Source organism: Oncorhynchus mykiss, chromosome 2 (genome assembly GCF_013265735.2).
Source record: "Oncorhynchus mykiss isolate Arlee chromosome 2, USDA_OmykA_1.1, whole genome shotgun sequence".
Classification (NCBI taxonomy): domain Eukaryota; kingdom Metazoa; phylum Chordata; class Actinopteri; order Salmoniformes; family Salmonidae; genus Oncorhynchus; species Oncorhynchus mykiss.
In genome coordinates this window covers 89,793,110-89,820,972 of record NC_048566.1, presented here as the reverse complement: position 1 = coordinate 89,820,972, position 27,863 = coordinate 89,793,110, and the positions used below count along the sequence as shown (strand labels likewise).

The 27,863-nt window shown below is 43.3% G+C and overlaps 1 protein-coding gene across 1 annotated transcript; it reads left to right on the top strand.

The window, feature by feature from the left end:
• The first annotated feature begins 118 nt into the window (after positions 1-118).
• LOC110499401 (leucine-rich repeat-containing G-protein coupled receptor 5) lies at positions 119-27,854 on the top strand. Its single transcript, XM_021576530.2, has 16 exons — positions 119-451; positions 8,925-8,996; positions 9,626-9,697; positions 9,788-9,859; positions 11,700-11,915; positions 12,141-12,212; positions 16,021-16,089; positions 16,179-16,250; positions 16,390-16,461; positions 16,585-16,653; positions 17,838-17,909; positions 18,081-18,146; positions 24,415-24,540; positions 24,678-24,769; positions 24,910-24,996; positions 26,072-27,854. The coding sequence occupies exons 1-16, from the start codon at positions 237-239 to the stop codon at positions 27,082-27,084; spliced, it is 2,457 nt and encodes an 818-aa protein (XP_021432205.2). The 5' UTR covers positions 119-236; the 3' UTR covers positions 27,085-27,854.
• The last annotated feature ends 9 nt before the right edge of the window (positions 27,855-27,863 follow it).

Below are 27,863 nucleotides of genomic sequence, written 5' to 3'. Positions count from 1 at the left end.
CCCACACTGACACATGGTATTAATACTGTATGGTAATAACAATACAATTTGGGCTCCTCCTCCCTACTCCGCCTTTTGTCCACATCTGTCTATTATTGTTGACTTTGTCATGATGTGCGGTGCCATTAATATTGCTTTACTCTAGCCAGGCAAGCCATTGCAAAGCAATCCAAGAGGGGACAAGTCCAACACTAGTTGAACAACTGCAAAGTGTTATCTGAAAAACATTTCTGTGTATGGTTATTATGTGTTTTCTTGCAATTATTATGCTCACTTTTCTGCTTGGAGTGGGCGACTGCGCGGGCACAGAACGGACCGGGGTTCTTGACACCGACACGGGCTGCCCGTCGCTTTGTAATTGTGAAGACTACGGCATGCTTCTGCGCGTGGACTGTGTGGACCTCGGTCTCGCGGAGTTGCCGTCAACATTGAGCGTATTTACTTCCTACCTGTAAGTTTAAATTATATTCATAACTTGTTCGTGTGCTGGCAACTGTTGAGTGTAACATTTACTGTCCTCCATACACGTTTGCACCTGTCTTTTCAGCAGGGGATAAAACACTAAATACCAACGCTAAAACAAGCAACCCTGCAGGTTCTCTCAGAAGTCTGTAGAGTTCTACTGTGAGGACACTCTGACCCTATCAGTGCCAGCCTTGAGTAGGATTACTGTAATGGTTCTTGACAAGAGTTGAAAGACCAAAGGACTGACCTCTTTCTGAGCCAGGTCACAGACATGACATCCAAATATCAGAACATTCACGACATACTTTTGATTGTTGATGTTTGTGCGTGTGTGTGTGTGTGTGTGTCTGTCAGTGGCGATTTTAGCATGTCATTTTTGGTGGGATTTGTTTTTAGATGCATGCCAACAAAGACACTACACAACACTAAACAATACATTAATTTAACTATAATGAAGACAGGCGATGCCCACAAACTGTTAGGGCCTACATAAAGCTGTGAGCTTTCTTTCCAGCACAATGAAGTGAATCCTTACCACGACTACACCTGGCTATCAGCGGAGCCTTGTCGGGCAGCTAAACAATTATTCAGCCTTGTTTATTGCCTTAAAAAACAGCTGATATGGCTAACTTACTTAAACAAATGTGGTTTCTACTGACAATTGAGATGTACAAACTATGGCATAAGGTAATGATGAGCGGATAAGAGGCATTCCGTAATTTTGATTAAGACATTAATGAGCGAGCGACGATATAACTATGTGTTCAGCACTTTTGAGATGTACAGGGACAGAATGCAGAACATAGCCTGATCTTACAGTATTTTCCCTGTACACCAAATCAGAACCATTGGATAAATAAAGGGGGCATATAAGCAGACAATGAAAAGCAGGCTACTGGTTGCTTTGCACTGCTTGCAGTTAGCCACTGATTCCTTCCAAACAACTCATTGTTGAATTTGCGATTTCCAAATAGTTGTGTAATCTTTATGTCCAATGGCCGATGAGCACCGATACGTTTTATCTATAATTTCTCTTCATATGACAAGGATTAAAAAGGATTTGCCAGTAGATTGTCGACTTGATTCATGATAATGACTGCTAGCTAAGACTTTGAAAGTAAGATGTTGACAGTCCAATCAAAGCTACTGTACATATGACGTGATTTGATGTCATTTTTATCTGTGACCAATGATTTTGAGCCTTATTGGAAGAGCACTTGTAATCTAACTCTATGGCAGGACCCAAAGGGCTGAATTTTTGGATGTCTACCCTTACTAAGGGCATAAACTTCGCAATGACGTAGTGTCCCCATGAATGACAGAACACTGAACCAATCACGGCGCAATGCTCCTATTTTTTGCTGGCTTGCCCCACCACCACAGATGCACTGAGCTAGGTTGAAACACCTGCATTTTGGGCCATGTGTAAAGTGTCTGTGTGTAGCTGGTGAGAGGAGTCAGGCGCAGGACAGCAGATATGAGCAATGAAAGCAATTTTACAAAAATATATCACAATACACGTCGTATAAATACAAGGCCACAAATTCGGACCGCAATACAAAATCAATTACTCACAAACACACATGGGGGAACAGAGGGTTAAATAATGAACAAGTAATTGGGGGATTGAAACCAGGTGTGTAAGACAAAGACAAAACAAATGGAAAATGAAAAGTGGATCAGCGATGGCTAGAAGGCTGGTGACGCCGACCTCCGAACGCCGCCCGAACAAGGAGAGGGACAGACTGCGGCAGAAGTCATTACACCATGTGTGTATGCAGCTTTATTAACTCAAAGATATATATATATATATTTTTTTTTACATTGTTTGCAAACTGATATGTACTGACATATATTAATGCCAAAATAACATGCAAAACAGTCAAGCCCCCCCAAAAAATATATATTTTTATATATAAACATAAGATTCAAAAACTGAGACATAAACTGAACAAGTTCCACAGACATGTGACTAACAGAAATTTAATAATGTGTCCCTGAACAAAGGGGGAGGGTCTAAATTAGAGGTTGACCGAATAATCGGAATGGCTGATTAATTAGGGCCGATTTCAAGTTTTCATAACAATCGGAAATCGGTATTTTTGGACACCGATTTGGCCGATTAAAAATATATATATTTTATTTTTACACCTTTTATTTAATCTTTATTTAACTAGGAAAGTCAGTTAAGAACACATTCTTATTTTCAATGACGGCCTAGGAACGGTGGTTTAACTGCCTTGTTCATGGGCAGAACGACAGATTTTTACCTTGTCAGCTCGGGGATTCAATCTTGCAACCTTACAGTTAACTAGTCCAACGCTCTAACCAACTGATTACATTACACTCCACGAGGAGCCTGCTTGTTACGCGAATGCAGTAAGCCAAGGTAAGTTGCTAGCTAGCATTAAACTTATCTTATAAAAAACAATCAATCTATCAATCATAATCACTAGTTAACTACACATGGTTGATGATATTACTAGTTTATCTAGCGTGTCCTGCGTTGCATATAATCGCTGCGGTGTGTATTCGCGAAAAAGGACTGTCGTTGCTCCAATGTGTACCTAACCATAAACATCAATGCTTTTCTTAAAATCAATACACAGAAGTATATATTTTTAAACCTGTATATTTAGCTAAAAGAAATCCAGGTTAGCAGGTAATATAAACCAGGTGAAATTGTGTCACTTCTCTTGCGTTCATTGCACGCAGAGTCAGTGTATATGCAACAGTTTGGGCGGCCTAATTTGCCAGAATTGTACGTAATTCTGACATAACATGGAAGGTTGTGCAATGTAACAGGAATATTTAGACTTATGGATGCCACCCGTTAGATAAAATACGGAATGGTTCCGTATTTCACTGAAAGAATAAGCGTCTTGTTTTCGAGATGATAGTTTCCGGATTCGACCATATTAATGACCTAAGGCTCGTATTTCTGTGTGTTATTATGTTATAATTAAGTCTATGATTTGATAGAGCAGTCTGACTGAGCAGTGGTATGCACCAGCAGGCTCGTAAGCATTCATTCAAACAGCACTTTTGTGCGTTTGACAGCAGCTCTTCGCAATGCTTCAATCATTGCGCTGTTTATGACTTCAAGCCTATCAACTCCCAAGATTAGGCTGGTGTAGCCGATGTGAAATGGCTAGCTAGTTAGTGGGGTGCGCGCTAATAGCGTTTCAAACGTCACTTGCTCTGAGACTTGGAGTAGTTGTTCCCATTGCTCTGCAAGGGCTGCGGCTTTTGTGGAGCGATGGGTAACGCTGCTTCGAGGGTGGCTGTTGTCGATGTGTTCCTGGTTCGAGCCCAGGTAGGAGCGAGGAGATGGACGGAAGCTATACTGTTACACTGGCAATACTAAAGTGCCTATAAGAACATCCAATAGTCAAAGGTTAATGAAATACAAATGGTATGGAGAGAAATAGTCCTATAATTCCTATAATAACTACAACCTAAAACTTCTTACCTGGGAATATTGAAGACTCGTGTTAAAAGGAACCACCAGCTTTCATATGTTCTCATGTTCTGAGCAAGGAATTTAAACGTTAGCTTTCTTACATGGCACATATTGCACTTTTACTTTCTTCTCCAACACTTTGTTTTTGCATTATTTAAACCAAATTGAACATGTTTCACTATTTATTTGAGGCTAAATTGATTTTATTGATGTATTATATTAAGTTAAAATAAGTGTTCATTCAGCATTGTTGTAATTGTCAATATAAAAAAAAAAATTGGTATCGGCTTTTATTGGTCCTCCAATAATCGGTATCGGTATTGGCGTTGAAAAATCATAACCAGCCGACCTCTATTCTAAACCAAAAGTAACAGTCAGTATCTGGTGTGGCCACCAGATGTATTAAGTACTGCAGTGCATCTCCTCCTCATGGACTGCACCAGATTTGCCAGTTCTTGCTGTGAGATGTTACCCCACTATTCCACCAAGGCACCTGCAAGTTCTTGTACATTTCTTGGGGGAATGGCCCTAGCCCTCACCCTCCAATCAAATAGGTCCCAGACGTGCTCAATGGGATTGAGATCCGGACTCTTCGCTGGCCATGGCAGAACACTGACATTCCTGTCTTGCAGGAAATCACGCACAGAATGAGCAGTATGACTGGTGGCATTGCCATGTGGGAGGGTCATGTCAGGATGAGCCTGCAGGAAGGGTACCACATGAGGGAGGAGGATATCTCCCCTGTAACGCACAGCATTGAGATTGCCTGCAATGACAACAAGCTCAGTCTGATGATGCTGTGACACACCGTCCCAGACCATGACCGGCCCTTCACCTTCAAATCAATTCCGCTCCAGAGTACAGGCCTCGGTGTAACGCTCATTCCTTCGATGATAAAAGCGAATCCGACCATCATCCCTGGTGAGACAAAACCGCGACTCGTCAATGAAGAGCACTTTTTGCCAGTCCTGTCTGGTCCAGTGACGATGGATTTGTGCCCATAGGTGACGTTGTTGCCAGTGATGTCTGGTGAGGACCTGCCTTACAATAGGCCTACAAGCCCTCAGTCCAGCCTCTCTCAGCCTATTGTGGACAGTCTGAGCACTGATGGAGGGATTGTGCAACTCGGGCAGTTGTTTTTGCCATCCTGTACCTGTCCCGCAGGTGTGATGTTCGGATGTACCAGATGTTCGGATGTGCAGGTGTTGTTACACGTGGTCTGCCACTGCGCAGACGATCTGCTGTCCGTCCTGTCTCCCTGTAGCGCTGTCTTAGGTGTCTCACAATACGGACATTGCAATTTATTGCCCTGGCCACATCTGCAGTCCTCATGCTTCCTTGCAGCATGCCTAAAGCATGTTCACTCAGATGAGCAGGGACCCTAGGCATCTTTCTTTTGGTGTTTTTCAGAGTCAGTAGAAAGGCCTCTTTAGTGTCCTAAGTTTTCATAACTGTGACATTAATTGCCTACCATCTGTAAGCTGTTAGTGTCTTAACGACCGTTCCACAGATGCATGTTCATTAATTGTTTATGGTTCATTGAACAAGCATGGGGAACCGTGTTTAAACCCTTTACAATGAAGATCTGTGAAGTTATTTGGATTTTTACAACTTATATTTGAAAGACAGGGTCCTGAAAAAGGGATATTTCTTTTTTGATGAGTTTATATATATTACTGGTCGCCACTGGTGTGTGTGTGTGTGTGTGTGTGTGTGTGTGTGTGTGTGTGTGTGTGTGTGTGTGTGTGTGTGTGTGTGTGTGTGTGTGTGTGTGTGTGTGTGTGTGTGTGTGTGTGTGTGTGTGTGTGTGTGTGTGTGTGTGTAAATAGACACATGCTGATCTGTACGTGCTGCTTCATACATACTGTGCTTGTTCATAATAAAGGGATGAAAAAGGACAGCTCATTAAACCATTCCCTGCTGGAGACAGCCATGCAGGAACTGGGGGATTTTCATAGGAAATGCTATGGATTCCTGACATACGTACAACATAGCAGATGGTTAACTGAAAGTTGAAGGAAAAGGGGGTCTTTGTTAGGGACCAGAGGGAACTATGGAGAGAGAAGAGAGAGAAAGAAAGAGGGGGAGAGAAAAATAGAGAGGAAAGAAAGAAAGAGGGGGAGAGAAAAATAGAGAGGAAAGAAAGAGAGGGGGAGAGCGAAAGAAAGAAAATGGGAGAGAGAGCGAGAGCAAAAAGGGAAAGACATCATCCGCCACATGCCTCTGTCACCACTAAAAGCCTGCGAACACAATGATTTTGTCAGTCATGTTGCCTGCTTCTCACATTTCACCCTTAGCAGCACAAATGCAATGTTCCTCCAGTGCACATCCAACCATTTTGATGTACAGGAGTTCAATCTATACAAATGTTACGCCATCAAGTTTAAGATTGAAGAATTACGTTCTTTCAGTTCAGACCTGTATAGATTCTTGGTATATGATGTACATTTTTTACAGATACCTTGGCTTCTTAACATCGCACAGTACAACGCTACATGTACGGCAGTGCCTAAAGCAGACAGATTATCTCTATCTCTGACAGTCTATCTAAATCGATCCATCCCCTCTGGTCCCAGACCATAAGTGTACTGGGGTACTGGCTCATTATGTTAGCTTTCTGTTTTTTGAATGTGCGCATGCATGATAGTACATTTAAAGAACATTCTGGGTTTATGTGTTTTAGACTTGCGACTATTTGAAAAAGCTTGAAAATAGATACATTGTAGTTCTGAAAGTTAGGTTCTAGATTTGAGAAGTCTAAAACATTACAACTGTCTAGGGAGGAAGGGGTTAACAGGGACACAGTGGTACTGTAGTAGCATGATTTGTATCATGAAAACCCTTGCTTATGTCAGAGGGTCTTACTTGTGAAATGTTAAGGACTCCACACAGAATCAACGCCTCATCAACATCGTCCATCCTTTATCTAGAAAAGGGGGACAAATCCCTCCTTAAATCTTTACACAGACACTGTCAGCCCTCATCCCCATGTCCAAATCTTTAGAGATAGTATATGCCTGCTGGACTGTAACTTCCAAAGACCACTCCACTGGTGTTGCAGTGTTTTATTACAACACATAATACAAGGAATTGAACAGAGAACTTTCTTTCTGCTGACATTCCTTTGCAGTATCTACTATTTTCCTAAGTGGTCTCAATTTCTAGAGCTCGTTCCTTAAATACGCCATGGAAATATCACATTTTATGACCAATTCATACCAGATATTGACCAAATTATTCCATGAAATACATGAGTTTTCAAGGTCCCAAGGCTGCAAGGCCTGACAGCCAAAGGGACCCAAAACAAAGTACTCAGCCTAGGGCTGGCCCCGACTAAAAAAAATCTTGGTCGACCAAAAGTTGTCTGTTCTTTTTACCAGTCGATTGGCCGAAATGTTTAGACATGAATTTTACCATATAGACACACCCTATGTGTTTTAATAAAATCAACTATATGCATTGAGCTTGTCTGATGCTTAAAGCTTAGGGTTTGATGAAGTAAGACAAATGCCCCAAGAGGGCGCCAGAGATCTAGAAAACCAGAAGAAAAAGAACGGAACTTGACCCAACTACTCTCCTACCACCGAGGCTGGCTTTCGCAAATTCTGCCATTACTCTCCTGAAGTTGACAGTAATAGGCTACATGAGGAGTCGGCAACCTACTCATATGGAATTACAATTTATCTTACAATTTCTACCGATCTGCATGCCAGTTATGGTTTTCATATGAACATTTTCGTGAAAGTTTCATTTAATTTATTATAACGTCTTCATTGACTCTGTTCCATGTCAGTGCGTTGTTCGTGTTCCTTGTTTTTTGTGCCATTTATTTATTAAACACTCACTCCCTTTACTTGCTTCCCGACTCTCAGCGCATTCGTTACAGCCATGCAGCATTTACAGTGATATAGCCTCAGCAGAAGTCAAGGCATTGATACTTCTTGTGCTTCGTGGAGCACTGCAGAGCTGTTGTCAAGGAAGTGAGTTTGTGTTTTCTACAGGATGTATCACCTCCACCTACAGTCAACCAATCATGTTAACGCAGAGCTATATAGAGCCCTCCACATTGTTACAAAATTTGGGAGGCGCATGGCGATGCGGTACAGAGCCCGATTTGGCCTCTGCATGACCTCTGGAGGCTCTGCAATTACGTCACACCATCCAAATGGAGGCTCTGACCACATCTTCAAATCAAGCATACATTTAGGCTAGTCTCCCAGTCCCTGCCTCTGAAAAATATCCCCACAGCATGATGGTGCCACTACCATGCTTCACCGTAGGGATGGTAATGGAAAGTTGATGAGCGGTGCCTGGTTTCCTCCAGACCTGACGCTTGGCATTCAGGCCAAAGAGTTCAATCTTGGTTTCATCAGACCAGAGTATCTTGTTTCTCATCGTCTGAAAGTCCTTTAGGTGCCTTTTCACGAACTCCAAGTGGGCTGTCATGCGCCTTTAACTGAGGAGTGGCTTCCATCTGGTCATTCTAACAAAAAGGCCTAATGGGTGGAGTGTTGCAGAGATGGTTGTCCTTCTGGATGGTTCTCCCATCTCCACAGAGGAACTCTGGAGCTCTGTCATCAGGTTCTTGGTCCCGTCCCTGACCATTGCCCTTCTCCCCCGATTGCTCAGTTTGGCCGGGCGGCCAGCTCTAGGAAGAGTCTTGGTGGATACAAACTCCTTCCCTTAAATGATGGAGGCCACTGTGTTCTTGGGGACCTTCAATGCTGCAGAATTGTTTTGGTACCATTCCCCAGATCGGTGCCTCGACACAATCCTGTCTCGGAGCTCTACAGACAATTCCTTCGACCTCATGGCTTGGTCAAATGTGGTAACTTACATAGACAGGTATGTTCCTTTCCAAATCATGTCCAGTCAATTGAATTTACTACAGATGGACTCCAATCAAGTTGTAGAAACATCTCAAGGATGCTCAATGGAAACAGGATGCTGCTGCTACTGTGTAACAAACTGTTACTGTTCTGTGTTCTTCCATCAGTGATCTGAGTATGAACAACCTCACCCTGCTGCCCAACAGAGCCCTCTCCAACCTACACTTCCTCCAAGAGCTGTGAGTATTAGTCTAGGACAGATGGCACCCCTCTTTAGTAGGAGTTTGAGAGTTTAAGCTTCGTCCTTCCTGGAGATTAGATTTCTCTGTTGGAAAATGTCTCTGGTCTGATGCTGACTGCTGAAGAGTATTACACTGGTCCCCAAATTGTCTGTAATAAATCCCCAAGTAAAGAACCCAGAGTTAGTGTTTGCTCACTGCTGAAAACCCCCTCTCTAGTCTACATGTAGTTTGAACCAGACAGTAAATATGGGGTAAGAGACAAACACAAAACAGACAGATCAATGTGGCTCGATAGATGTGCTATCAGAATGGACCGGGATTCAGAAGTAATGATGTTAACATTAGACTCCATTCTCTTTACTTGCCCATGTAGGAAACAGCTTTCTGTTGGAGCTGTTGAAAGGGAGTCAGGAAATTGAAATTCAGAAACAACAGGCTCAGGTTACAGTTTATGGTGCCTGGTTGGCTTATTAATTAAATAAACTGGTGCCGGGGGAATCAGTGGAAGTTCAGTTGTTAACAAATAATAATCTGTAATGTAGTACAGTGTGTATGAGTATGTGTACACGTGTATTTCCCACACCCATATCGTCATTTGTATCTTTCGTCTGCTTCTCACCCAGCAGACGACTCGCAGGAAATTACCTAACAGACATCCCTGAAGGGGCTTTCTCTGGCCTCTTCAATCTCAAAGTACTGTAAGTCATATTTTACTAGCTCACACATACATGATCAATTCCTAAAAACTTGCATCTTTGTGAATTAATACCTTCTGTCTTTCTGAACAGAATGCTACAGAACAATCACCTAAAGCAGGTTCCCAGCAAGGCTCTTGAGTACCTGAGGAACCTACAGTCTCTGTGAGTATATCTGAACAACTGAACACATGCACAAGATGACACTAGCTAATTCAAGACCCAGTTAGTTTTCTCTGTATGATGCCCACCTGAATATATCCCCCTCTGCAGCGCAGTTCGAGAAGGAGCTGAGCAGGGAATAGAGGAAGGAGAGGAGGAGAGAAATGCCACCATATTGAGTCTTTACCATAGACATTGGATAGACATTGCATCGTTGTCTGTGAGAGCACGGGCAGCGCCATTGAGGCCATCTCCCTTTCTAAGTAGTCCATTTTCTTCTACTACTTCTATGAGTTGGTAAACAAACTGAAAGGGTCCACACTGCCACATAGTGTGTTTGAACAGGTACAAAGACATTTTTTTACCACCTGCCGTTCTGGAATGTTTCCTCATAATTCATTGGCTGATCCCTCCTGGTGACCTGGATGGAATTATGTGATCGTTCCTTAACCCATAGGATGTCCCACCCAGTTGACAACTTAAAATGGTCCTCAATGGCGCTGCCTATGTCTGTCCTCTAACTCTATAGTCTTGGTACATCTGTCCACAGTCTTAGCCTTCGCCAATAGCTTATTTTGTGACATTCCATCTGAAAAAAGGGGCTCCTTGTAGTATTAAGGAATTTTGACAGTCACTGATGATAGATGGACCTTATTTGACGCTAAGCTGAATTTTCAGGTTTATTTCATATGTTTGGTTTATGCTCTCACTGTTTGGAAGTATTATTCTCCAGACACAGAAAACACAATGCAACATTCAATGAAAACATTTGTGGTTAAGGCCACTTAGAGAGCCACAAATGTAATTGTCCATGTCATTTGTAAACATGGCACAATGTTGGTAATGTGGGAATGTTTTCTCTCTGCCACACACATACACACCGACCTTCAGTTACACTTAATATTGAAAGTTCAGTAGCTTTAATATGTTATAATCGAAATGATGTAGAACCACGAAAAGTCTAATGGATTATAGCCACACACATGTTTTAGCAGATCCTCTTATCCAGGGGGACTAGGGTTAAGTGTCTCGCTCAAGGTCACATTGACAGATTTTTCACCTAGTTGGCTCGGGAATTCGAACCACCGACCTTTCGGTCACTGGCCTAATGCTCTTAACCAGGCTACCTGCCGCCCCCCACACACACGAAACTCACTCCGTCATTATCCTCTTACAAAATGAACTGTTGTTACACTGAGCCCTGAGGCATCCCTAAACATGTTTACCTGATCCTCTGTCCTCCACATCTCAATCAGGCTCGTGTTTGAACGCTCTGGCTGGAGTAAATAGCTATCCATGTTGTTTAGACATACCAATCTGAAGTTCACACGTTAGACAGACAGACAAAGGATGACCTCAAGTAAGCTGTCTGCTTGTGGTGGTGCCAGGACCCTTTGTCAGACAGCTAAGTCCCTACAGCGAATGTCAACATCAGAAATTACTACCATGCACCCAAAGAATGCACAGACCTCCCTGATCGAGGATGTCTCTCTTGAATAAAAAGCAGCTTGGAGATGCTGTTTAATATGAGAAATTAATTAAAGCACAAGGTCTACATTTATTTTGTGTTTTCCAAACAACTTTATTTTCTACCTTTCAATATAAATGTTTTACATTAATGTACTGGACATACATGTGCCATGTAAAAGCATGTATTTATAGAACAAGTAGATGGTGCATGAATTTGTTTGTGAAATTAATCTAAATGAACAGATAAATGTTAATGAATAAAATAAATAACTTGAGAATTCTTAAAAATGCACTTTGAATGTAATTGATTACTGTATTTTCAAGGAAAATCTGAATGTATGGGACACTGTCTGCAACTCTTCCTCTCTGTCAGGCGGTTAGATGCCAACGAAATTGCCAGTGTTCCTGAGAGCTCCTTTAGGGGCCTGGCGTGCTTACGCCACCTGTGGCTGGATGATAATACCCTAACGGAGGTGCCCGTCCATGCACTGGCCATCCTGCCAACCCTGCAGGCAGTGACCCTGGCCCTCAACAGCATCACCCACATCCCAGACCATGCTTTCGCCAATCTCACCAGTCTGGTGGTCCTGTGAGTAGCATGGTTGGATTGACCAACGGTTGGTTGTTATATCATTTGTTTTTGTTGTTTAAGGGGAAGCCTTGCTCTCTCCGTCTTTCAATGTTCTTTGTTTTCTACCTTCTCTCTCTTTTGCTCCTACGCATACCTACTTCCTTTCTACCAATGTGTAGAACCCTGCAGGGCGTTATTGGGTCTTCACACTCTTTTGATATCTTTCCATGCATCTCTTCCTAGGCATCTCCATAACAACCAAATCCAGTCGTTGGGTGATAGGTGTTTTGATGGGCTTCTCAGCCTGGAGACTCTGTGAGTTCACCTCTATCTCAAATGTACCTTCATCACCTTATGACTTGATTGACACAATTTTTTACGGTACAGAAATGACCAGGTATTTACTGAGACATTAGATTATAAAAAGCTAATGAACTAATAACCTACTAATTAATTATTTGATTCAAGATGACACACATCATTATATGTTTTTGCAAGTCTGGGTGCCAGTCTCTCTTTGCTTCAGCCAACGTTTTGTTGTTGAACACATAGACAATGAGGTACCCAGGCTAGACACTGAGGTACCCAGGCTAGACACTGGGGTACCCAGGCTAGACACTGGGGTACCCAGGCTAGACACTGAGGTACCCAGGCTAGACACTGAGGTACCCAGGCTAGACACTGAGGTACCCAGGCTAGACACTGGGGTACCCAGGCTAGACACTGGGGTACCCAGGCTAGACACTGAGGTACCCAGGCTAGACACTGGGGTACCCAGGCTAGACACTCAGGTACCCCGGCTAGACACTCAGGTACCCAGGCTAGACTCTCAGGTACCCAGGCTAGACACTCAGGTACCCAGGCTATGGATTTGCATGCCAGAACAGAACTCTGAATTTGCCTTTTTTACAAGACGGCCCCCACTGCAGTTCAAACGATCACTCAACGATTTGGTGCATCTCAGTGTGTGGCCGCATGATGCAGCACTCTACCAATTACCCTGAATCTAGCAGCACATGTTTCCTGAGTGTTAGCAGGGTAATAGCCAAACAACATGCAGGCTACCAGTACTGTATACTAACAACCCCCATTATACTACTGACCATAGAAAACAGAGTCATGTTGGAAGATACAGCAGTAGGTCACAAGTTACTGCTATCAAAAAGACAAACATTTAAAACATGATATGTATTTGCACTATATTTACAGTACTGACTACTGTATTTACAATGTGTGTGTGTGTGTGGGGGGGGGGGGGGCTGCTTTAAATGCCTCAGGCAGAGATCTGAAATATTGCTAGATTGGCCCATTTATTGTAGCCTCATAACACAGATCCACTTAGTCACATAAGTTGCATGGCCTGTTTGCAATAATACTGTCTTAACATGATTTTTGAATGACAACCTCATCTCTGTACCCCACACATACAACTATCTGTAAGGTCCCTCCGTCGAACAGTGAATTTCAAACACATTTCACCATGAGGCAAGGGTGACTTTAAAACAGTTACAGAGTTCAATGGCCGTGATAGGAGAAAACTGAGGACGGATCAACAACATTGTAGTTACTCCACAATACTAACTTAAATGACAGAGTGAAAAGAAGGAAGCCTGTACAGAATAACAAAATATTCCAAAACTTGCATCCTGTTTACAACAAGGCACTAAAGTTATACTGCAAAACATGCATCCTGTTTGCAACAAGGCACTAAAGTAATACTGCAAAACATGCATCCTGTTTGCAACAAGGCACTAAAGTAATACTGCAAAACTTGTGGCAAAGCACCTTTCTGAGCTGAATACAAAGTGTTATGTTTGGGGCAAATCCAACACAACATGTTACTGAGAACCACTCTCCATATTTTCAAGCATAGTGGTAGTGGCATCATGTTAAGGGAATGCTTGTAATCGTTAAGGACTGGGGAGTTTTTCAGGATAAAAATAAACGGAATGGAGCTAAGCACAGGCACCAACCTTTCCTGATTTAAGATCACCTTCACAGTCAAAAAGCAAGCCACATTTTTTCTTTAACATGACTAAAATGTAATATTAACCTAATATAACAGTTTTGTAGGAATGTGGTTTGTGCAGTAAGCCTAATACTTTATCAGAGTATATTGGCTATATGCCTGAACTGACAACATTCTTTTTCTCAGACCATTATTATATTTCAAAACTGGAGCTTTGATTTTTTTTTAAATCAGTTGGTGTAGCACTTGCGAGGCAGAGCTGAGCATATGTTGAAATCATTAGTTTTTTTTTATTTTACTGAACTGATGGTACCTGCATCTAATGGTCATGGAGCTTTTATGACAGCTGGGAACTCTGAACGAGATCAAGTCATGACATCAGTGATGTTCAGGTAGAGAAAGTAGGCGCTCTAGAAAGATGCCTATGTTTCCGACTTGACTGAGATGGATGACCCTTCAAAATTATTTTTCAGAGTTTCCAGTTGTCATGAATGCACTGAAGTCGGAGATTTCCAAGTCCCCAGTTGTTTTGAACATGGCATTAGTCTCAGCGGAGGTAGGGAGAGAGCAGCAGAGGGTCTGCCCATCACGGTCCCTGCTCTCTCCTTCCTTTCCTCTGGTGAGACTGACCAGAGAGAGGGGTTCATGTTGTTCTCCTATGACCAGAGAAAGTGAAATATTGCTAGATATTAAAATAGACACAACGAGCTGCTAATAATAATACAATTAACTGAAACACTTGGCTACTCATTCATTGCACCCGCAGCGCGAGTGTAACTAGGGTGAAGCGTGTTTTATGTTTTGTAATAAATAGTGTTGAATAAAAACAGTGTTGGCAGTGCTGAATAAATACTTAGACATCAACTGACTCTTAAAAACGGAAAGGACTCAGCTGTATTCTTTGACAGTCTCTCTGGTCGGTAATGGTTTTAAAGTTATGAAATCTCAAGTAGACCAGTATCAAACTTTGATGTAGCTGGGGTCGTGGACGCTGTAGGCATGGTGATTTGAGCTATCCAATTGGCCAGTGAGGTAGGCGTACTCGATTTAGCCACAGACCTCCCGGTCTGTAGGCATCTTTTCAGACAAATAAAATGGTTAAAAATGGGAACACTGTCCGCCACACACACAAAAGGAGCGCAAGCCTTTATGCCTTTATCGTTGGCTTTTCAACATATTTGGTGATCGACTAGGAATGCCCTGTGGTCGACTGGTTGGTGATCATTGTCCTCGAGAAAACCTGGTTCAGTCTGCTTTCCACCAGACACTGGGAGATGAATTCACCTTTCAACAGGACAATAGCCTAAAACACAAGGCCAAATCTACACTGGAGTTGCTTACCAAGAAGACAGTGAATGTTCCTGAGTGGCAGAGTTAGTTTTGATTTAAATCTACTTGGAAATCTATGACAAGACCTGAAAATGGTTGCCTTGCAATGATCAACAATCAATTTGACAGAGCTTGTAGAATTTCTAAAAGAATAATGGGCAAATGTTGCACAATCCAGGTGTTGAAAGCTCTTAGAGTCACAGCTGTAATCGCTGCCAAAGTTGCTTCTACAAAGTATTGACTCAGCGGTGTGAATACTTATGTAAATGAGATATTTCATTTTCAATACATTTGCAAAAATGTCAAAAAATATGTGTCATTATGGGGTATTAAAAAGATTATCTATTTAATATATATATCTATATCTATTTAATTCAGGCTGTAAGACAACAAAATGTGGAATAAGTCAAGAGGTATGAATACTTTCTGAAGGCACTTCATGTCCTCACATGGTTCCTCACTTGGTTCCAGGAAACCCCCCCTGTACTTGATGTGTGTAAATCATATTTAGCAGTACAATAGTCCCCTGCCCACGAAGGAGCAGGCAGGGTTGTAAACTACTGTAAATCCTCCGGACCTGACAGTTCTTAGCATAGACCTATAGGTTCCTAGGCATCTAGTTTGGACAAACAGGAAGCAGCCTCATGTGAGAAAGAGGCTCTAATATGAGTGGTATAAACTCTGGACAGAGATAGAGGGTCTGGAACCTTTCTGTACTTCACTGCAGCCATGAATTCTTGACATGAAAGTAGAATAAGGGAAGTTACTGTATCAGTGCAGACAACTGTAATAATTAATGTGTTCCTTTTTTCCCCCGACCCTCAGAGATTTGAACTACAACGACCTTGCCATGTTTCCCACAGCCATCAGAGCCCTCCCTAACCTCAAAGAGCTGTGAGTGAAACTCATTACACTCCAGTGCTGCCACTTATAGAACAAATCACATTTTCAGTTATCTTAAATCTGAAATATTTGCCCCCAAGGAGTTTCCATAGCAACAACATCAGATCTGTCCCAGAGGAAGCCTTCGTGGGAAACCCGACCCTCGACACAATGTAGGTGCTCTTGCGTCAACGTCCTGAGGTGAAGTTGATCGTGAATAAGTAATCAATCATTATGATCGATTCACAATGATTCGATGAGTGAGGTAATTTTGATCCCGCGGACAATAGCGCTCTATTTCCTCTCTAACAGATACTTCTACAACAATCCCATCCAGTTTGTAGGCAAATCAGCTTTCCAGCATTTACCAGCGCTACGGATGCTGTAAGTCTCCATTATCCCTCTTCATTCTGTCCTACCTCATTTGAGAAGAAGTAGATGAAAATTGAAGAAAGCTAAGCAGGTGTGATTTTCAAATTTTTGTCCGTCTTTTTTGTTATTGTATAGATCACTCAACGGAGCCACAGATATCACAGAGTTTCCAGACCTCACTGGCACAAACAGTTTGGAAACCCTGTAAGTCTCAGTCCTCAAAAGTCCCTAAATACACCCCAGCTCTCATGAATCAGATTCAGCACATTAGCTAGATTTCCATCCAATTGCAGACAGATTTTCATGCGAATATTCTAGAATCCACATAAAATAAAAAATGTGCAGTTTCCACCAAATGGACTTGTTGCGGATAAAAACCAGTGCGTTATGAAGTAATGCACACTTAATGCACTTTTTTCACTTCTGGATTTTGGCAATGAGGCCCTTTACCTACTTCCCCAAGGTCAGATGAACTTGTGGATACCATTTATGTCTTTGCGTGCAGTTTGAAGGAACTTGTTAACTAGCATGTTAGCAGATACCAATAGACTCCATTAATTGTGCTAATGCTAGTTAGCATTGGCTTACAAAACGACCTCTAACTTCTTTCATACTGGACACAGGGACATACAAATGGTATCCATGAGTTCATCTGACTCTTGGGAAGCAGACAAAGGGCATCCTTGCCAAAATCCCAAAGTATCCCTTTTAGTTTTAATGTACCAAAAAAAAGAAAAAAAATTCAATGTATTTCCATTTCTCACAAAAACTGTTGCGTTAAATAGCAAATGTGCCAACTCTGGTCTTGGCACGTGTGCTAACAGCTCGCAGATACAGTGCGGGTTGGCTAGTCTACATGAAGAAATGATTATGGATAAATTGCAGTCAAGCTTCGATCATCATGTCACCAGAATAAGACCCCCAAAAACAAAAACTGAAAATAGTAAAACAATAAATAAAAAATAAAAAATTATAAGACCATCAATAGTTATTGGAAAGGAGCGTCAAGCTCATCACTGTGCAAGTTCATCCTAACTTATTTAATCTTTAGCCTAATAAACTGCATGGTTTCCCGAGTTGTAGTGGGAGGACCACACACCATATTATTGCCTGACTCCAAATTTACTTTGATGTGATGGCTAAAATCGTAAAGTCGTGTCCACCGCCATTTCCCGCATAATTAATTTTACAGACATAAAAAGATCTCACCATGTCGAACGAAGAAATGATCTGTAGACATTTATAAAATTACACCAAAATGTCCTGTTTACATCACAGCTCTTGTGATATAAAAAAAATTGTCAATATGACTTTACTCGCATAAAAACTGTGGATGTAAATGTGGTTTGAGTCTGTCCTTTCTATGACCAAATTCTCTGTCTATTCAGAGCTGTCACAGGTACACACATCTCATCACTGCCAGGTACCCTCTGTGACCAGTTACCCAACCTGATACAGCTGTAAGTCCCTATACTGATTGACCAAATATCTCTTGATACTATAATATCTCGTGATACTATAATATCTCTTGGTACTATAATATCTCTTGGTTCCGTATCTTAGAAATTAGATGTTGTTGTGTTATCCTAAACATCATTTTAAATAAACAATAATGAACACTGTACCTGCAGGGATCTCTCCCATAACCTGATCCAGCATCTTCCCAGCTTCAGTGGTTGCAGAAAGATCCAGAAAATGTGAGTGGTTTCGTTACCATTATTGTTCGTCCTCAACCCAGCCATAAATACAATCCAGGGGACATTTGTGAGTTTGTGTGTTGTTGTATTTAGTCACCTCCATCAAAACCATATCCACAAGGTTCCAACAGACACTTTCCTAGAGCTGACTGAACTCAGAACCCTGTGAGTAACATTTTAGATTCTTCAAAGTAGCCAGCCTTTGCTTTGATGACAGCTTTGTACATGTAACATTGTTGCTTCCGTCCCGCTCCTCGCCCCAACAAAAGCCACGGCCCTTGCAGAGCATGGGAAACAACTACGTCAAGGTCTCAGAGCGAGTGACGTCACCGATTGAAACGCTATTAGCGCACACCCCGCTAACTAGTGAGCCATTTCACACTGGTTACACACACTCTTGGCATTCTCTCAACCAGCTTCATGAGGTAGTCATTTCAATTAACAGTACTGCCAATTAACAGTACAGTACTGCCTTGTTAAAAGTTAATGTGGAATGTCTTTACTTCTTAATGCGTTTGAGCCAGTCAGTTGAGTTGTGATAAGGTAGGGGTGATATACAGAAGATAGCCCTATATGGTAAAATACCAAGGCCATATTCTGTCAAGAACAGCTCAAATAAGCAAAGAGAAACAACCGTCCATCATTACTTTAAGATATGAAAGTCAGTCAATCCGGAAAATTTCAAGAAATGTTTAAGTTTCTTCAAGTGCAGTCGCAAACACCATCAAGCGCTATGATGAAACTGTCTCTCCTGAGGACCACCACAGGAAAGGAAGACCCAGAGTTACCTCTGCTGCAGAGGATAAGTTCAATAGAGTTAACTGCACCTCAGATTGCAGACCAAATAAATGCTTCAGAGTTCAAGTAACAGACACATTCCAACATTAACTGTTCAGAGGAGACTGCGTGAATCAGGCCTTCATGGTCGAATTGCTGCAAATAAACCAAGACTAAAGTACACCAATAAGAAGAAGAGACTTGCTTGGGCCAAGAAACAAGAGCAATGGAAATTAGACCAGTGGAAATCTGTCCTTTGGTCTGATGAGCCCAAATGTGCGATTTTTGGATCCAACCGCCATGTCTTTGTGAGATGCAGAGTAGGTGAACGGAGGATCTCTGCATGTGTGGTTCCCACTGTGAAGCATGGAGGGGGTGGTGTGATGGTGCTTTGTTGGTGACACAGTCAGTGATTTATTTAGAATTCAAGGCATACTTAACCAGCATGGCTACCATAGCATTCGGCAACGATATGCCATCCCTGTTGGTTTGCGCTTAGTGGCACTATCATTTGTTTTTCAACAAGACAATGACCCAAAACCCACCTCCAGGCTGTGTAAGGGCAATTTGACGAAGAAGGAGAGTGATGCATCAATCAATCACATTTATTTATAAAGCCCTTTTTACATCAGCCGATGTCACAAAGTACTGTACAGAAACCTAGCGTAAAACCCCAAACAGCAAGCAATGCAGATGTAGAAGCATGGATGACCTGGCCTCAACAATCACCCGACCTCAGCCCAAATAAGATGGTTTGGGATGAGTTGGACCGCAGAGTGAAGGAAAAGCAGCCAACAAGTGCTCAGCATATGTGGGAACTCCTTCAAGACTGTTGGAAAAGCATTCCAGGTGAAGCTGGTTGAGAGAATGCCAAGAGTGTGCAAGGCTGTCATCAAAGCAAAGGGTGGCTACTTTGAAGAATCTAAAATAGAAAATATATTTTGATTTGTTATTGTGAAGTGGAAACGTCTAGGAGCAACAATGGCTCAGCCGAAGGGATAGGCCACACAAGTTCAAAGAACGGGACTGCCGCGTGCTGAAGCACCTAAAAATCCTCTGTCTTCAGTTGCAATACTCACTACGAGTTCCAAACTGCATCTGGAAGCAGTGTCAGCGCAATAAATGCTCGTCAATAGTTTCATGACATGGGTTTCCATGGCCGAGCAGTTGCACACAAGCCTAAGATCACCATGCGTAATGCCAAGCGTCAGCTGGAGTGGTGTTAAGCTCGCCGCCATTGGACTCTGGAGCAGTGGAAATGCGTTCTCTGGAGTGATGAATTACACTTCACCATCTGACAGTCCAACGGATTAATCTGGGTTTGGCGCATGCCAAAACGCAACAGCATACAATGACATTCTAGACAATTCTGAGCTTCCAACTTTGTGGCAACAGTTTGGGGAAGGCCCTTTCCTGTTTCAGCATCACAATGTCCCTGTGCACAAAGCAAGGTCCATACAGAAATGGTTTGTCGAGATCGGTGTGAAAGAACTTGACTGGCCTGCACAGAGCTCGGACCTCAACCCCATTGAACACCTTTGTGATGAATTTGGAACGCCGATTGCGTGCCAAGTCTAATTGCCCTACATCAGTGCCCAACCTAACTAATGCTGGTGGCTGAATGGAAGAAAGTCCCCGCAGCAATGTTCCAACATCTAGTGGAAAGCCTTCACAGAAGAGTGGAGGCTGTTATAGCAGCAAAGCGGGGACCAACTCCATATTAATGTCCATGATTTTTGAATGAGATGCTCGACGAGCAGATGTCCACATAATTTTGGTGATGTTTGATTGACCAAGATAGCTCCAACAGAGATGGTTGCCTCGCTTCGAGTCCTAAGGCAACTACGCAGTATTTTGTTTTTTTATGTATTATTTCTTACATTGTTACCCCAGGAAATCTTAAGTCTTACTACATACAAACGGGAAGAACTATTGGCTATAAGTGCGACGTCAACTTACCAACATTACGACCAGGAATACGTCTACCTACCTGAAGAAGATCCTCTGTTTGGACCACCACCCAGGACAATGGATCTAATCCCAGAAACCAACCCAAAACAACAGTGCCGCAGAAGGGGCAGATGGAGCGGCCTCCTGGTCAGGCTCCATAGACCTGCACATCGCTCACCGCTTCCGAGTATAGTACTCGCCAATGTACAGACTCTTGACAACAAGGTAGATGAAATTCAAGCAAGGGTAGCCTTCCAGAGAGACATCAGAGATTATAACATCCTCTGTGTCATGGAAACATGGATGCCTCTGGATATGTTGTCAGGAATCAGTTCAGCCACCGGGCTTCTCCATGCATCGCGCTGACAGAGATAAACACCACTCTGGGAACGTCGGTGGTGTATGCTTCAGGATTAATGACTCATGGTGTAATCATAACAACATACAGGACCTCAAGTCCTTCTGCTCACCCAACCTAGAATTCCTCACAATCAAATGCCGGCCATATTACCTCCCAAGAGAATAATAGTCAGTTATCGTCACAGCTGTGTACATTCACCCTCAAGCAGACACCACGAGGAACTTCACTGGACTCTATGTAAACTGGAAACCATATATCCTGATGCTGCATTTATTGTAGCTGGGGATTTTAACAAAGCAAATTAGAGAACAAGACTACCTAAATTCTATCAGCAGATTGATTGTAGTACTCGTGGGGGTAATACACTTGATCACTGCTGCTCCGACTTCCGCGATGCATATAAAGACCTCCCCCGCCCTCCCTTCGGCAAATCCGACCACGATGCAATCTTGCTCCTACCGTCTTGTATGCAGAAACTCAAACAGGATGTACCAGTGACTAGAACCATTAATCGCTGGTCTCACCAATCAGAATCTACGCTTCAAGATTGTTTTGATCACGCGGACTGGGATATGTTCTGGTCAGCCTCAGAGAACAATATCAATCTATATGCTGACTCGGTGACTGAGTTTATAAGGAAGTGCATTGGAGATGTTGTACCCACTGTGACTATTAAAACCTACCCTAACCAGAAACCGTGGATGGATGGCGGCATTCACTCGAACCACCGCATTTAACCATGGAAAGAGATCTGGGAATATTGCTGAATATAAACAGTGCAGTTATTCCCTCCGCAAGGCAATCAAACAAGCAAAATGTCGGTTCAGGGACAAAGTGGAGTCGCAATTCAACAGCTCAGACACGAGACAAATGTGGCAGGGTCTACAGGAAAATATGGACTACAAAAAGAAAACCAGCCACGTCACGGACACCGAAGTCCCGCTTCCAGACAAACTAAACACCTTCTTTGCCTGTTTTGAGGATAATACAGTGCCACTGTCACGCCCCGCTAACAAGGACTGCGCCCCCCCTCCTCCCCGTGGCCGATGTGAGTAAAACATTTCAACGTTTTAAAGCTTGCAAGGCTGCTGGCCTAGACGGCATCCCTTGCCGCGTCCTCAGAGCATGCACAGACCAGCTGGCTGGTGTGTTTACAGACATATTTAATCACTCTCTATCCCAGTCTGCTGTCCCCACATGCTTCAAGATGGCCACCATTGTTCCTGTACCCAAGAAGGCAAAGATAACGTAACTAAATGACTACCGCCCCGTAGCACTCACTTCTGTCATTATGAAGTGCTTTGAGAGACTAGTCAAAGATCATATCACCTCCACCTTACCGACCACCCTAGACCCACTTCAGTTTGCATACCGCCCCAACAAGTTCACAGACGATGCAATTGCGATCACACTGCCCTAGCCCATCTGGACAAGAGGAATACTTATGTAAGAATGCTGTTCATTGACTACAGCTCAGCATTCAACACCATAGTACCCTCCAAACTCATCATCAAGCTGGAGGCCCTGGGTCTCAACCCCACCCTGTGTAATTGGGTCCTGGACTTTGACAGGCCACCCCCAGGTGGTGAAGGTAGGAAACAACATCTCCACTTCGCTGACCCTCACACCCCCAACTCAATCATCAAGTTTTCAGATGACACAACAGTAGTGGGATTAATTAACAACAATGACGAGACAGCCTACAGGGAGGAGGTGAGGGCACTCGGAGTGTGGTGGCAGGAAAATAACCTCTCACTTAACTTCAACATAACAAAGGAGATATTTGTGTACTTCAGGAAACAGCAGAGGAAGCACCCTCCTATCCACATTGAAGGGACATTAGTGGAGAAGGTGGAAAGTTTTAAGTTCCTCGGCATACACATCACAGACAAACTGAAATGGTTCACCCACAAAGACAGTGTGGTGAAGAAGGCATAACAGCGCCTCTTCAACCTCAGGAGGCTGAAGAAATTTGGCTTGTCACTCAAAACCCTGACAAACGTTTACTGATGCACAATCGGGAGCATCCTGTCGGGCTGTATCACAATTTGTTAGGGCAACTGCACCGCCCTCAACCGCAAGGCTCTCCAGAGGGTGGTGCGGTCTGCACAACGCATCACCGGGGGCAAACTACCTGCCCTCCATGACACCTACAGCATCCGATGTCACAGAAAGGCCAAAAAGATCATCAAGGACAACAACCACCCGAGCCACTGTGGGTGCACACAACTACCATCTAGAAGGCGAGGTCAGTACAGGTGCATAAAAGCTGGGACCGAGAGAATGAAAAACAGCTTCTATCTCAAGGTCATCAGACTGCTAAACATCAATCACTAACTCAGAGAGGCTGCTGCCTACATTGAGACCCAATCACTGGGGAATTCATCTCACAATGTACAGCCCAAACAGAATGGCATTTGGTGTATACATGAGGAGGTATTGGAGGTCTTGGAAGGGTGTCATGATGTTATGTCAGTGTTATCATCCTGACTAAACCAGTTGGACATTACAATCATCTCTGCCTAATCTGAATCCTAAAGAAACCCACCCTTCTTAGCAGACCTCTTTTTCTACACTTAACATTTCTGACAATACAATGTACAAATTCTAGCTTAGGATGGCAACAGGACAATAATGAAAGCCAGAAATAAATCATTAATGAGGCCTCTTTACTGTGTGATATTTCTTGCATTTCCATGACTGATCAAAACTTGTTTTATCATGCATCTCTCTTGTCCCTCTGCAGCAGACATAGTGAGCAAAATGTTTGTAACATCGAATCACAGTATCGAATTCGCAATACGTATAGTATCAACACTAAGTATCGTGATATGGTATTGTGAGGTCCCTGGCAATTCCCCGAAGAATGTCATAACTTTTTCCCTATTACACATTTTTTGCAAGAACTACTCTAAAAGATTGCCATTGTTGTGTGTCTGTGTGTATTCCCTCTAAATGTAAATTATATTAAAGAACAAAAGAACAGTCTTTAAAACAGCCAGAACACTACACAGCTATTTCGAACAATCTTTGATTATGTGAATCCGCTGTGTAATGCTAGGCGAAAAAACCCAGGGGGGCCCCAGGACAGAGTTTGAGAAACTCTGACATAGACATGCAGACATACAATTGAAATAAAGTATCTCCTCTTTATCTGTGTTTCTTAATCCATTCCCTCAGTGACCTCAGCTCCAACCTGCTGTCCTCCGTCCCTATGGAAGGCTTTCAGGACCTCACACACCTCAGACTCGCTGGCAACACTGCCCTGAGACACACATTACCTGTCCAGAGACTACCTAAACTCAGGTAGTTGACAGAGTTAACGATTAAACTGGGCCCCTTAAAAATGTTTTCAACTCAAGGTGAGACAGTGTGTGAGTAGTGCAGTAAGTGTTATGGGGTTGCGTGCAGCTGTCTTACCATAAGCTATGCATTGTTCTCAGGGTAGTGGTGATGCCCTACGCCTTCCAGTGCTGTGCCTTTGTACCCGGAGAAAACTCAAAGTCCCCCTACATCTGGAAAACGGAGAACATCGGTAAAGATCTCGTCACTGGAAAGGAAATACACATCATAGCCAACCAAGGAACATACCTTCAAAAACCATCCTTGAAATATGTTTTTTGTTTTGGTTGGTGTATTAAGTGAAAGTAATGATTACTTACCATTTGCTTATAGAGGAGGCTAGAGACCAGAATAACTTCCTGGTGGAGAGTGAGGTAGACGCCAGACCCCAGCACTCTGTCCACTGTTCCCCAGCCCAAGGTAGGTATGTGATTGGTTCAATCAGGTGTGTTAATATTAAGCTGGAACAAAAGCCTGCACACTCTGTACCTCTATAGGACCGTAGTGGATTCCATGCCCATACACACTCTGTACCTCTATAGGACCGTAGTGGATTCCATGCCCATACACACTCTGTACCTCTATAGGACCGTAGTGGATTCCATGCCCATACACACTCTGTACCTCTATAGGACCGTAGTGGATTCCATGCCCATACACACTCTGTACCTCTATAGGACCGTAGTGGATTCCATGCCCATACACACTCTGTACCTCTATAGGACCGTAGTGGATTCCATGCCCATACAGACTCTGTACCTCTCTCTATAGGACCGTAGTGGATTCCATGCCCATACACACTCTGTACCTCTATAGGACCGTAGTGGATTCCATGCCCATACACACCCTGTACCCTCATTTGAATCCTTAGAGACGTGAAGGAGAAGCTCGTCGGATGTTGATCTCTTCTCGGCTGGGTCTTCATTTGGGACCAAAGTTCCTTGTTGTTAAGAGACTCTTTCTGCTCTTGCAGACACTAAGGCAGATTAGGATAGTCCTGGAGTTTATGGTTAAGTCCTCATTGTTACTCCTGGCCCGCGCAGCTGAAGCGGTGGTACACAGTTGTCGGTTTGTTTTCAAAAGCTTTACGTTGTGAATGGTCTTTCTAGATCTTTCTATCTGAAGTTATGAACAGGATTGTTGTGACAGCACCCTACCAAGAAAGACCCCGCATTGATGAGATCAACTTACTTATGCATTGACATAATACTACACTACTATAGGACAGTAGTGGATTCCATGCCCATACACACCCTGTACCTCTATAGGACCGTAGTGGATTCCATGCCCATACACACCCTGTACCTCTATAGGACCGTAGTGGATTCCATGCCCATACACACCCTGTACCTCTATAGGACAGTAGTGGATTCCATGCCCATACACACCCTGTACCTCTATAGGACCGTAGTGGATTCCATGCCCATACATACTTCATTTGACACTGTCACGAATCTAATACTGGGGTAGTTGATTGACAACTGTTTGTCCCCAGGTCCGTTCCAGTCATGTCAGAGTTTATTTGGGAGCTGGCTGGTGCGAGGCGCTGTTTGGATTATCGTCATCCTCTCCTTGGTGTCCAACTCCCTGGTCCTGGTGTCCATCGCCCTCTCCTCGAAGTCCCCGATCTCTCCTACCCAGCATCTACTGGGAGTCTTGGCCTGGGTCCACCTCCTCAATGGCGTCTCTAGCGCCACCCTGGCTGTACTAGACGGCATTTCATTTGACCACTATACTGATTATGGTGCGTGGTGGGAGGGTGGGCCAGGTTGCTGGATCTTTGACTTTTTGTCAGTCTTCTCCTCAGAGGCCAGTGTCTTCCTGTTGACGGCAGTTGTCTTATATCGTGGATGTACTGTCCGTGGCTCACAGTGGTCCGAGACTGAGACCAGGAGGATTCCATTGGTGTGGGGGTGTGCTCAAGGTATCTCAGCTCTGTGTTGCTTCCTGGCTGGAGCTATTGCCGCCTTACCTCTCCTCACTATGGGTGAGTATGGGGTCTTCTCTCTCTGCATGGCCTCTCCCTACGGACACTCTTCCCGTTTGGGCTACAGCTACACCACGGCCCTGGTACTGCTCAACTCCCTGTGTTACCTCCTGATGACAGCCATCTATACCAGACACTACTGTCACATGGACAGAGACACAGCAGAGAAAGAGGGAGTCACTGTCCAGGACTACTCTGTGACCAAACTTAAGGCCTGCCTCCTCTTCACCAACTGCCTCCTGTCTTTCCCTGTGACACTTCCCTCCCTCCTCCAGCTCTCCAGCCCTAAGGTGGCTAAGGCCATCCTGCTGTTTGTGGGGCCCCTGCCCTCCTGTCTGGACCCCTTGCTCTACATGCTCCTCAGCCCTCATTTCAGGGAAGATCTCAGCAGGCTTCTCTATTGGACAACACACAGGCTAAAGAAAGGGCAGCGCCGCACTAGTTTTTTCTCAGTGAACTCCGAAGACATGGAGAAACAGTCATGTGACTCCATGCAAGCCCTTGTCTCTCTCACACTGTAAGTGGAAGAGAACGCCTAACTCCTTACTGGTGCTAGTCCCCCTGCCCACTCCCATGTGTAGTACACCTCTCTCCAGACTCTAACCCAGGTGACAAGCAGTGCCACTTCAGGACCAGTCTCAGGGGGACCCACACTGAAACAGTGATGGTTATAGTGACACTTGACAGGTTGGGGAATGGATAAGTCCTCATGAGGTATAGATAACATTGAAGTGACCCTCAGATACATACACATGGAAGTGGTCTGTAACAGTGTTATTTTTAAGCAACTCTCAAGTACTTGAAATATCAGCACACACACAGTAACTGTCACCATTCTTCGAAAGTTATATGACCTCTGTGGAATAGTTTAATGAATTATAATTGTTAATATTTTTGTTGCATCCCTTTTTTCTAGGTGTAAATATATATATATTTCTTAAGTATTTAGAAAGATTGGACCTACTAGTTGATCTATGGTTTGTGAATCATCAGTTGGCCAATAGAGGAAATGTAAAGTCGTTTACCAAAAATAATATAAAGCAAATACTAATGTAAGGACATGTTTGTTTATTGCTACAAGTTGAATGATATTACCAAATGTCACAGTAAGGTCAAATAAGTTTTAAATGTAGAGAGTTTGAAATGTGGAACGTATAAAGCAAATTATTTGGATCATGTTTGTTATTTATGGTCTGATTCCTATGTGCTTGATGGAACATATTTAACATCTGTTTTCACTCCAGTTGACAAGGTTCGCTCTTCGCCCAAACCCAACCAAATCTTACAAAGCAAATGAAGA